This window comes from Chanodichthys erythropterus, chromosome 18, assembly GCF_024489055.1.
Source record: "Chanodichthys erythropterus isolate Z2021 chromosome 18, ASM2448905v1, whole genome shotgun sequence".
NCBI classification, from domain to species: Eukaryota; Metazoa; Chordata; class Actinopteri; order Cypriniformes; family Xenocyprididae; genus Chanodichthys; species Chanodichthys erythropterus.
Window position 1 is genome coordinate 28,779,187 of NC_090238.1, and position 13,285 is coordinate 28,792,471.

Genomic DNA, 13,285 nt, shown 5'->3' on the forward strand with positions numbered 1-13,285 from the left:
ACTTGGGTTTGAAAAATGGGTGCTATAAAAAGAACACTAAAAGCCAAGTGCATTAATGTTGAAATAAAGTTGATCTCTCCTGAAGACAGAGAGATATGCAGTTCTTTTGCCCTACACAATTGCATGTGCACAAACAAAGTGGTAACATTCTACTATTTGAGAGACATTTCTCCAGTAGTAATAAATAGAGGAGATTGGGTCTAGTTGTCACATCGGCTCATGAACCGATCATCTCTTCCTACTAGTTCATTTATAGCATCAAATAAACATGAAAGAACATCAGAAAGAATCTTGTTTCAACCGTGGAAAGAAGTAAGTACACACCATTTTTCAGGTGCAAGTCCACAGACGTAATCTGCTAACTCCCCTGACTGCTAATGGTGGATTCGGCATTATGATTGGTTAGATCAGCTGTCAATCAAACTCCCTTTGAAGGGTCAATTAATGACAGAATTTTCATTTTTGGGTGAACTAACCCTTTAAGTGTGACTACAGGAAAGCTATTAAACATTTCACATTTCCACAATTGTTGCTCGGGAAACACACATGCAGCGGGTAGTCTGTTCTAAGAATATCTTTTTTTTCTTTGATATATGAAAAACTTAAGTTAAAAAAAGAAAACAAACAAACAAACACGGTACCATTTAAAATACAGATATAGCTATTCTGTAAACAATGTTATATATGTATATATTATCATATATTATATTATATTACAGACAACATCAGCATATGCAAACCACAAAAATACTTATAAAAATAAATAAATCTCATTTTAAAATATAAAATACTGTCTGAAGTTTTAAAAAAACTTCCACAACTTCCATTTATGTATATTATATTATATTATATTATATTATATTATATTATATTATATTATATTATATTATATTATATTATATTATATTATATTATATTATATTATATTATATTATATTATATTATTTTATATTATATGACTGTCATTACTCATCTGCTCACAGTAGTTCCTGCAGTGTGAATAAACATACCAATGTGTGTATTCAACCTCTCATCTCATTCTTGTGTCTGAGTATTCTTGACAATTACTGAAAATCTATTAAATAAACATGTATATTATGTAATATATTTTAAATCCAGTTTTTATTTGTTTGTTTGTTATATTATATTATATTATATTATATTATATTATATTATATTATATTATATTATATTATATTATATTATATTATATTATATTATATTATATTATATTATATTATATTACAGAAAACATCAGCATATGCAAACCACAAAAATACTTATAAAAATAAATAAATCTCATTTTAAAATATAAAATACTGTCTGAAGTTTAAAAAAAAACATCCACAACTTCCATTTATGTATATTATATTATATTATATTATATTATATTATATTATATTATATTATATTATATTATATTATATTATATTATATTATATTATATTATATGACTGTCATTACTCATCTGCTCACAGTAGTTCCTGCAGTGTGAATAAACATACCAATGTGTGTATTCAACCTCTCATCTCATTCTTGTGTCTGAGTATTCTTGACAATTACTGAAAATCTATTAAATAAACATGTATATTATGTAATATATTTTAAATCCAGTTTTTATTTGTTTGTTTGTTATATTATATTATATTATATTATATTATATTATATTATATTATATTATATTATATTATATTATATTATATTATATTATATTATATTATATTATATTATATTATATTATATTACAGACAACATCAGCATATGCAAACCACAAAAATACTTATAAAAATAAATAAATCTCATTTTAAAATATAAAATACTGTCTGAAGTTTAAAAAAAAAACATCCACAACTTCCATTTATGTATATTATATTATATTATATTTTATTATATTTTTTTATATTATATTATATTATATTATATTATATTATATTATATTATATTATATTATATTATATGACTGTCATTACTCATCTGCTCACAGTAGTTCCTGCAGTGTGAATAAACATACCAATGTGTGTATTCAACCTCTCATCTCATTCTTGTGTCTGAGTATTCTTGACAATTACTGAAAATCTATTAAATAAACATGTATATTATGTAATATATTTTAAATCCAGTTTTTTATTTGTTTGTTTGTTTTTTTACTTTCGAAAGTATTTTAAATTTCAAAACAAAACATTTTTGTGGTTTGCATATTAAATATATAATATAATATAATATAATATAATATAATATAATATAATATAATATAATATAATATAATATAATATAATATAATATAATATAATATAGCACATAATTACTAAAAAGGTCTCCCTATTACTATACTATTTATACTATTTGTTCTATTTATGTTCCTGTGGGTCAGACATAAGGCACCAGCAGTGTCAGTGCCATGGGTTCAATCCCCAGGGAATATGAACTTGTATGCATGAAAATGTATACCTTAACTTCAAAGTAAGTTGTTTTGGATAAACATGTCTGACAAATGTATACGTAATGCCAAGCCCCTGAAAAGGGTTCGGGCAACAAGTGAGCGATTACCAAACAATACAACAGTTCCATCTAGTGTTTGGTTTCAAAGTCCACAAAGCCAAAAAGAAGAGCTCATTTTCAGTGGATATTGTTGCTTCATTTTTCATTTGTATATGAATGTGCTGTCTCTTTAATGTTTAATGCTCCAACGTTGGTAAAGATAATAGCTTTCCACTGGCAAAATAGGTCTGGTCTATGTTTTCAAGTTATGTTTTAATGTTTTATGTTTTGTCCATGTTTGGTCAGGGTAAAAAAGTAAATTATCGTAATTCATCTTTTAAAAATGTTACATACCATTTTTCACTAATAGGAAACAAAGAAATTCAATTTTAATTAATTTTCAACATTTTGCATTCTACCATTTACATACAGTGGTGACTTCAAAACTATTGAAAGAATAAGAATTATGGCTTTCTTGTAATTCAAAGTTCAAATTTTGCAAATTTGGCTTTTCAAAAGTGGATCTTAATTGCAAAATGTATTATCCAAATATTGAGAAATTGCATTGCAAAAATAAATGAAGTAGTAATTATGAGAACAAAAGGCTCATTTAAAATGGCGAACACACAATGGCCCGGTTTCACAGACAGGGCTTTGATTAAGCCAGTCTTTCTACAAATGTTCCTGTTGCTCACTCTCTCTCCTCCCCATCATGAGCGATACGCCCCCTATTGCTGATTGGCTACAAGAGTGTTTTCGTCTGATCCACTTTGTTTTTTTCTCATATTTACACAGCTACTATCTACAAACACCTTTTTTCAGCCCTCACACAGAACAGACATCTAACAAATATTCACAAAATGGGACCCCCTTGTTTAGAACCACTTTCTTTAGACATTGTCCATTTTACTCTTCTGCATCTCTTTGAATTTTTTTTTTTTCAAATCAGCAAAGCAGAGCATTTATCAGACACTGTAGTTACCATGGCAAATGTTTGCAGTTTTTCCCTGTCTTTATCTAAAAACATAGATCAAACAGAATTTAGCATACTTCTAAAAAGAGTAGGCCTACTTATTATGGTAATGATAAACTTTAAGTGTGAACTGAATGTAATTTTCAAACATTTCAAACATCAAAGATTTATATTAAAGGTACACCATGTAACTTGTTTTTTGTTTAAAATTAACAAAATTTAAATAATGACACAACACATAATCAATATTTCTTCCAAAAAATGTCTTAAAATTAAATAAATAAATAAATAAAATTGTTCCAAGGTTAAATTTCAATTCACAATAAATAAAATAAGTGCCTTATTTCTATTTCTTGATTTCAAAGTTGTTTTGCTGAATATACTCTGTTCTGTTATTAATAAATAATAATAATGGCAATAATTATCTGAATTCGGGAATTCACACAATAACATACTCTAACTATTTTTTTCCACAGAAACGTATGAGGAAAATAGTAAAAGTATGCTAGTGGTTACGAATTAGCATACAGGGGGGTGGGGGCTTTTGTTTTGACGGCGAAGTGGCCCGGAAGTGCTTCGCTCAGACTGCCAACATCACACACTCGGCCAGTTAGCGACCAGTGTGGGTCGATACTGCGGAATAGGTGGCAAACTAGATGAGTTTACCGCGACGAAACAATGTTGCCTATTTAGGAATCACCATGTCATCAACCGCGGCCTGAGATCAGATAAGTAGACCATGACAAGCGTTAACAAATCTGTTAATTTATGTTTATTCGCAGACTGATTGTCATGATTTTAGCCGTTGCTAAGCGTGACGTGATTTTGTGTGATTAAAGTTGAGCCACAGCTTTGAGATAATCAATCAGGTCAATGTACCAAGAGCTCGAAAACCGCCTTCACAGCAGACCAGCAGTGGATGTGCGTTTTTAATCGTGTGATTTTAAGAGTAACGTTAGATGCAAACAACTCATTAGCTAACTGGCTACTAACGTTACACCAAACATCGATCGATCGCACAGGATTTGTTGGTAAACTCTTGGATCTTTAGCAGAAATGGATGACTTCAGCTCCATCAGTCTGCTGTCTCTGGCTATGCTAGTCGGTTGTTATGTGGCTGGAACTATTCCCTTGGCTGTCAACTTCTCTGAGGTGAGCTTTAACCTGAGTTGTCCATGTCTACAGTAGTTTATTTAGGACAATATTCAGTCCTTGTGAGGTTCAGTTGTCTGCAGGAAATGGATGTGTTTGATAAGGCAGACATCCATAATATGCAGTTCTGAGGTCCTCAGAAACAGGTTTGAGATCTGCATTGATCTCCAAAAGCGACAAGCACCCCTGATTTAGCCTTCCAAGGGCAAAAATTTGATTGTTGAATGTTATATTAATCTAAAGTTTATACTGTAGACACAAACTGTTTAATATACCACCCACGCTGATCTTGTTTAAACAGGTGTGTTCTGTCCTTAAATGCAGTTCAGATTGATTTTCTGGATTTTCAAGCAAATTTTATGGTTTATGATCCACCAAAACGTATTTAGTTGCTAATACAGACAACTAAAGCGAGTGGCTGATAAAATGCTTGTGTGAGTTTAAACTGTTTAAATAGCAGTCAAATGTTCACTGAAATACACTGAAATCTCTAGAATAATTCTACTACTATTATTTTAAAGGGATAGTTCACTCAAAAATGAAAGTTTTGTCATCATTTATTCATCCTCATCCTTCTTGAGTTTGGCTGCCATAGCCATTGACTTGCATAGTAGGAAAAAATATTGTCTGGTGACCAACATTCTTCAAAATATCTTATGTGTTCAACGGAAGAAAGAAATTCATCCAGGTTTCGAACAACTTGAGGTTGAGTAAATGATTACAAAAGTTTCATTTTTGGGTGAATTATCCATTTAATAGGTACATTACAATTCATAAGTTTGGGGTCATTCAGTTTTTGATGCTAATAATCTCAAAATGGCTAAATGTCAGGTCATTTATCAGCCTGTCCATTATATAGTTATTTCACTATTGAGATTTTTTTGTTTGAAGTTTAAATTCAAATCAGGAGTTTATCACAGAAATGTGATTGTACCTGCAAGCCTCTTCTGATTAATATATTTCATATTCTGCTTATTCACATGAAGATGACCAATGTCAACCTGAATACAGGTTACTGTCTGTGGTTACTGAGACTCTGCGTTTTCTGTTCTATCTTTAGGAGAAGTTGAAGTTGGTGACAGTGTTGGGGGCCGGTCTGTTGTGTGGGACTGCACTGGCTGTCATTATTCCAGAGGGAGTTCATGCACTCTATGAGGAAATGTTGGAAGGTGAGATTCAAGTTTACACTTCAGTTAATGCATTGGTTCCTTTTCTTAATAATGCAGAATATACATCAAAGTTTTGGGCAGAGTTCTCCATGCGTAAATCATAAACTGCTATCTAGAAGTTTATCTGCAGTAATGCATTGTAAAGCTACTAGTTAAGGTGTGGTCACACTGCACTTTTCATTCCATTGACTTCCAATCAAACGTGCGAAAAATTTCACATTTCGAGAAATTTCACATTTCGAGGCGTTCCAATGTTCAAGTTTGGTGAACTTTGACCTGCAAACTTGCATCACGCGAAGACAAGCGACCAGTAGAAGATCGATTCGTCACGGCATGACCTCTTGGCTGAATTAAAAGAATGATATATTTGCAGTAAAGTCGAGTAGGTTCTATATTTTTACATTTTGAATGTATTACTTTGTTATGTGTTGAGTTCATGTTTATAAAAAAGACACTGTAGACCGTGACGTCAAATCACGACCATCACACACATCCAAAGAAATTTCGCACGTTCTTAAAATATTGTATTATTTAGCTTAATAGTGCCAAAACTCGGTGTGTTCCCAACATTGATGTTATGTATGAATGACTTTCAAAGCTGTACTCATTCTTGGTGTAGGTGGACACCATCATGGCCATGGGCAAGTGGATACAGAAGTTTCTGATCCGAAGGTTGCAGAAGGAGTTGTGGGACCCAGCGGTGAACACAGCCACAGTCACGAGCAGCTCCACGCTTATATCGGCGTCTCTCTGGTGCTGGGCTTTGTCTTCATGCTGTTGGTGGACCAGATCGGCAGTGCTCACATGCACAACAGTGATGGTTGGTGTTGACGAGTTAGAATGGTATAAACTGATGGCATAAAATGCCTGAAACTGTTCTCTCCACATTTTTAGATCCAGAAGCAGCAAGGACTGCTAGCTCTAAAGTCACCACTACGCTTGGATTAGTCGTCCATGCTGCAGGTAAAACTGATAATGAAAATCTATCCAAATGTGTTCTATGTACTATGTTATTTTGGAAGTTTCAGATTGTATTTTTGTAATGCTGTACACTACTGGTCAGAAGTTTGGAATAACTGTGTTTTATTTTTCATGTTTAAAAATAATTTTATTATTTGAATACAGTTTAGATTTTATATTAACCAAGGCTCCATTTATTTGATCAAAAATGTGTAAAACAAAACAAAACAATATTCTTAAATATTATTATAAGCTTATAATAACTGTTTGCTGGGTTAATGTGTTATATGTCATTATTCCAGTCTTGAGTTAATGTCACATGATCATTCAGAAATCATTATGCTGATTTGGTGCTCAGTTTAGGTCATTGCACACTGAGTACGAAATTCGCATGCGAAACTTTCGCACGTTAAAAAATAAATTCGACCTCACGTTATGTCAATCGCATTTGCACACTGCCTCCGAAACTTTCGTCCGTCAAAAAAATATTCGGATCAGGTTCGATTTTCTGCGTTTTTCGCATCCGTGGCACGCATTTTGAGAGACGTTTTGACAATTCAGAGCCACCGTACGCGAATGCAAAAATCCAGAATGCCATCTGACAAGTTGATCCACGTCGTCTACAGCACAAAACAGCAGCACTGAATGACTAACAACGTGAGGAATACAAAGAGACCGAATATAAAGACAGATTGTGCCAGTAGTAAAGCATCAAACAGAGCCACTGACATTCTGAAGTAAACTTTGAAACGCTCGGATAATCCCGCAGCTCCTTGATGAGGTGAATTCTCCTTTCTCTCTATGCAATCTCGGGATTGAATAGACCCAATATTTTCTCTTTCTTTTTCTCTAGGAGACAACTAATCGTGCTCACTGCTTGAAGACTTCATTTTGTATTGTTTTGCGATTTGTTTTGCGATTTTTTCGCAACGCATTCATTATTACGCATCGGACTCAGTGTGCAAGGTCTCGGTGCGTGACGAATTTTTAGGATTGCGAATACGAAAAAACGCATGCGAAAATTTCGGACTCAGTGTGCAAAGGCCTTTACATTGGCACTCAATTATTAAAAATGGTTCTTATTAATATAAATGTGGAACACATTTTTTGCTGATTAATAAAAGTACTGTTTTAACATTGATAATGATAAGAAATATTTCTTGAGCATCAAATCAGCATATTAGAAAGACTGGAGTAATGATGCTATAAATTCAGCTGTCATCACAGGAAAAAAAAAATATATATATATATATTCAAATATATTAATAAAAAACATTGATATAATTGATATATTGATAACATTGATATACTAAAAAACAGCTCTTTTAAATTGTAATAATATTTAAAAATCTTTCTGTTTTACTGTATTTTGATCAAATAAATATAGCCTTGGTGAACAGAAGAGACTTAAAAACATAAAAAAAATCTTAATTATTCTAAACTTCTGACCAGCAGTGTATATTCTGTGTTATGCTAAATCTGTCCAATAATCATATGATTCATTCTGTGGCTCCAGCTGATGGTGTTGCTCTTGGAGCAGCTGCATCCACGTCTCAGACCAGCGTCCAGCTTATTGTATTTGTGGCCATTATGTTGCATAAGGTAAAGTCAACCTTAAAGAAATTAATGTACTTCTACTCTAGCTTGTGTATTATTCTAGTGTACTGTGAGTATAGTTGGCTCCTCTGATAAGTTGTTTGCACAGTTTCTAATTTGTATCAATTTGTTTAGAAAGACCAGCTGAATGACTAAATGTAAATGTAGGTGCCTTTCCAATTGTTTCCCAAATAAATTCTCCAAATATTTCAGAATGTAAACACAAATACTTTGCATGTAATCTGAGACGATGACTGTAACATTGTTTGTTATACATATTGAGACAACTTTAAAACAGATTTATATAAAAAAAAAACATTGACATGACAAAATAAAAAATACAGTAAAAACAGTAATATGACATATTTCAATGTAATAATATTTATTAATATTAATACATTTTTGTATTTTAATATATTTTAAAATGTAATTTAATTTTGTAAAATGCAAAATTCAAAGTTTTTCAGCATCATTACTCCAATCAGTGTCACATGATCCTTCAGAAATCATTTTAATATTCTGATTTGCTGCTCAAGAAACATGTTATATTATAAGCATATATTGTTATTAATCATTTCTTTCAGCAGCAACAAAATCCTATTGACTGTAGCTATAAATCAATACAGCTATATTTTGCTTGATTTATTTTTTGTGTAACCTTATGAAAGTTTTTCTTATGCTTTAAAAATGTTCATTTTTTAATACTCATTTAAATTTACGTCTGTTTGCTGTGATGCTATTTTTTGTATTTCAGGCTCCTGCTGCATTTGGACTCGTTTCTTTCCTCATGCATGCGGGTTTAGAAAGAAACCGTATCCGGAAACATCTATTAGTCTTTGCCTTGGCTGCCCCTGTTTTGGCCATGCTCACCTACGTAGGACTCAGTCAGGTATGCTGAAGTATTAAAATAAAACAGACATTAATATTTTAAGCCTTGTTAGTGTCAATTTTATGTAGACAATATCTGCATAGCATTTGAACTGGGTTAAAACAAAGATTTTAGATGTACAAAGACGGTGCACTCATATTACCATGAATGGGAGAATATGGCGGAATAAGTCTCAACTTCTAAATAAAAGTGCCAGTTGGTAAAGTCATCGTATCACTGCAGCTGCGGTCAGACGCTCCAGTTGCTTTAAAATCAGTGTTCTCAGACGTGTGCACGTGATCATTGTCTGGTCCAGCCTGAAAAATCTATGTTTTGTTTTTTTTTCTCATGATTTAAGCGTTTAGAAACAACATTTACAAGACAATCGTTGTCACATTTCACTGTTGATTTCAAATATGAAATTTAATCATAAGCATGGTAAACAGCTTTGGAGAATTTGATGTTTCCCCATTCAAAGAGAGATCTGCATTACTAAAATAGCTGCCTAAGAGGCGTTTCAAAGATGGCCGCCGAGTAAAATACCTTGCCTTTAGGGGCTTTGGTTAAAATTAGTTCTACGTTTAAAACTTTTGAAGTAACTAAATTTGTAATTATATAATAATAAGAATAATAATTTTAATTAAAGGATTAGTTCACTTTAAAAGAAAATTACCTCAAGCTTTACTCACCCTGAAGCCATCCTAGGTGTATATGACTTTCTTCTTTCTGATGAACACAATCAGAGTTATATTAATGAATATCCTGATGCATCCAAGCTTTATAATGGCAGTAAATGGCAGTATCCATCCATCATAAGTGTACTCCACACAGCTCCGGGGGGTTAATAATGACCTTCTTAAGCGAAGCAAAACATTTGTGTAAGAAAAATATTCATATTTAACAAGTTATAAAGTAAAATATCTAGCTTCCGCCAGACCGCCTCACGTCAGTTATGCTTTTTTCGTAAGTTGAATACGGAAGGCGGTCTGGCGGAAACTAGATGTTTTACTTTATAACTTGTTAAATATGGGTATTTTTTACACATGGAAACTAGCATGTATAAACCTTAATTAAACAATTTAATAATCAATTAAAAAAGAATTTATACCTGTATGATATTACGCTGTACCCCAGTTACTGGTTGTGAAACCACAGAGATTTAATTTCCCAAAAAAATGGAATCACTTCACAGATGAGAATGTGTTGGTTTGTGTTTTTATTTGTATTAACTTAATATTACAGTTTTTTTTAAACTGATAACTTTTTTAGTGTCATGTTAGCTGTCATGTTGTATTGTGTTAGTTTAGCAAAATCATCTGAGTGTTATAAGCCATGAACCAACCATGTGAATCACAACATTATAAACTTGAATGTATTTTAGAATTTTCTTGCCATGAAGATAGCGATGAAAAAGTTTTGCTAACTTATTTTGAATATTACAATTTGCCTCTAAAACAAATTAGCCACTATTTATTTAAATATGTGCTAAATTGGCATGTATCCTGGCATATATACTGTTTGTGTTCGCTTTTATGTTTTGTAACGTCTACTAATTACCCCCTAATGGCACAAGTTTATTGTTCTCAGTATAACTTCAGATGCTTCACCAGGGTTACATAACCACCATGGAGGCCCACGCTATGTTTTTTAGATTCGCCCGTAGGCATCCCATCACCATGGGAACCGCTGAGGTGGCAGAGCGGAGATTATTCACCTCTGGCTCCCCTGCTGTGAAACACCCCACAATTGTTTTTTTTTATTTTTTAGACAGCCTGGAAATCACTGAAATGCAGAGATGCAATGAGATTTTTACAGCTGGGACGCCAACGAGCATCCTTGTAACAATCCTGAATATTTAATGTCTACCAAAAAAAGAGTTTCCACCTCTCTGACTGTGTCCTAGATTCACCGTCATCTAACACGTTCCCTCTTCTTCCATTCAGAGCAGTAAAGAGGCGCTATCTGACGTCAACGCCACCGGGGTGGCCATGCTGTTCTCCGCCGGCACCTTCCTGTATGTGGCCACGGTGCACGTCCTTCCGGAAGTGGGCGGCATGGGCGGCCACAGCCACTCGCCCGGGGGCAGCGCAGGGAAAGGACTGAGCAAAGTGGAGGTTGGAGCTCTTGTTGTAGGCTGTCTGATACCTCTAGTGCTGTCCATCGGCCACCAGCACTAGTGTTCTTCACTGAACAGTGCGAATGGGACTTTGAACAGCATTGGCCAAATAACAACCTCACAGAAGTGGTTTGAATCATGCCTCTGTCAGTTTATTCAAGTCGGCGGTTGGAGTGAATGCAGGAACTTTGCAGTCAGGAACTTGATTTGAGGAAGCGCCTGTGGACTTCTGGAATGGGCTGCTCTGCTGCTCCACAAAGCACTGTGGGCTGACGGCTTACGATGACCATACACAAATAAATGCGATCAAGTGTCCAACTCTTCATTTAATTTCTTTCTTCAGTGGTGCTTGTTTAAAAGAATCAGTTGTTGTTGGGTATTCATGTATGCTTTAAATTTGGTATTCTTTTGTTTTTTTATATATGGAAAATGTCCATGAATCTTTTTAAAGATGAACTGGCACAGTTGTGCCCATTTACAATAATGATAATAAAAAATAATGATACTTTACAAATATAATGAATTTATTGGCCCAGAGTAATTATTTGAAGTTTATTGACCCCCTTTTTAGCACAAATCTTAATGAGATGACATTATTCCATTAATATGATTAATATGGGAACATACACTGGCCTTTTCTTTTTTTTTTCCCTTACAAACTTGGTTACTGCTCAAATTATTTTCCACTTTTAAACGAATTTCATCTTATGTTATTGGACAAATATGACATTTACTTTTCCGGTAGAATTATAAATATTAAGTTTTTTTTATGACACTTGAAATGTTTGGTGTCCAAATTTTTAGCAGATAAACACATTGTTTTGTTGAGTTCAGTGCATGTACAGCGTTATTATTTGACAATTATTCAAACCTGATTTAGTTGTTTAATCCTGGAAAAAGGATCTCATTGGTCAGTCAGATGTTTTGTACTGTGATGTCTGCTCAGAGCAGGGCCTGTGTACTGTAAATATGTATTCTCTGTAAAAATGACAAACAAAAAATACCGTTTGACACCCTGTTCTCCAGAGTAATTTTAGTCTCATTTTAGCTTATGTAATGAGTGGACAAGATTTATCATTTTTAAATTAATGATATCGATACTTCCATTTTTATTATTTGTCTTAACCGAAGAGCATTTGAGATCAGTTGGGAAGATTACATGGTGGATTTCTGGTTTGAGTGATACATGAACTAGAAAACTGTTGTTCATCACCAAGCTATTTTTTTTAAGGTTGCCTCCAGGAGCAACTCTAGGGGTTGCCTTTAAGGTCCAAGAGGCAAACTTGGACACCAGCAACATCCTGTACCTGGTTTACAAAGTGTTGCATTCTTGCTCTGAAAAGTCTATGTAAAAAGCTGTTAATGCTTTTAGCTCTCTAGCGCCCTCATCTTATTGTAGTGCAGAAGCGCAGCATCAACCTCAAATTGTGGAAGATATATGGATGAAAGAAACGTTATGCTGATTTGTAGATAGGACTCCTCTGAAAGGGAAAATGTGAATCCTACAACATGACCTCCTCTTAGAGACTTGGCACAGATACTTAATGGAACTGAATTGGTATTGGTTAGATGAAATTTTGTGCCATATTGACTTATTTTGACTGATTCTTCTCTTCCAGCTGAGAGATGTTGTGATAGAGACTGGGTAGGAAGAGTGATGGTATTGGTGTAGAGATTTTTCAGTGAAGCAGGACATGATGAATTCAGATGGGGGCTTTTATGTTATCATTCCACAAGAGGAGTATGCCTTATTTTTCTTGCAATTGTTTAACTTAAAATGGTTGCAAACATCTTTGTTCATGATTTGAATAAACTTATTTTCTTTTTTAATGGATGCAAATCTTACTACGTACCTTATTTTGCATGTTTAAGAACATTTGGAATTGCATTGAGAAATATTTTCACATTGTAAATTAATGAAGCAAATAAATGAGAAACGAGGAATTGTTTAAAGACAAATATGAGTTATTGTC

General features: G+C 33.3%; 1 protein-coding gene across 1 annotated transcript; it reads left to right on the top strand.

The window, feature by feature from the left end:
* The first annotated feature begins 4,042 nt into the window (after window positions 1-4,042).
* Window positions 4,043-13,285, top strand: slc39a9 (solute carrier family 39 member 9). Its single transcript, XM_067367808.1, has 7 exons — window positions 4,043-4,603; window positions 5,664-5,772; window positions 6,392-6,592; window positions 6,667-6,735; window positions 8,249-8,334; window positions 9,083-9,217; window positions 11,140-13,285. The coding sequence occupies exons 1-7, from the start codon at window positions 4,508-4,510 to the stop codon at window positions 11,371-11,373; spliced, it is 930 nt and encodes a 309-aa protein (XP_067223909.1). The 5' UTR covers window positions 4,043-4,507; the 3' UTR covers window positions 11,374-13,285.

Excerpts from the sequence above, each read along its gene's own strand:
- slc39a9 (XM_067367808.1), top strand. The coding sequence starts at position 4,508 with ATGGATGACTTCAGCTCCATCAGTCTGCTGTCTCTGGCTATGCTAGTC. Across the intron at positions 5,773-6,391 it reads CTATGAGGAAATGTTGGAAG|GTGGACACCATCATGGCCAT; the intron begins GTGAGATTCAAG and ends TTCTTGGTGTAG. Across the intron at positions 8,335-9,082 it reads TGGCCATTATGTTGCATAAG|GCTCCTGCTGCATTTGGACT; the intron begins GTAAAGTCAACC and ends TTTGTATTTCAG.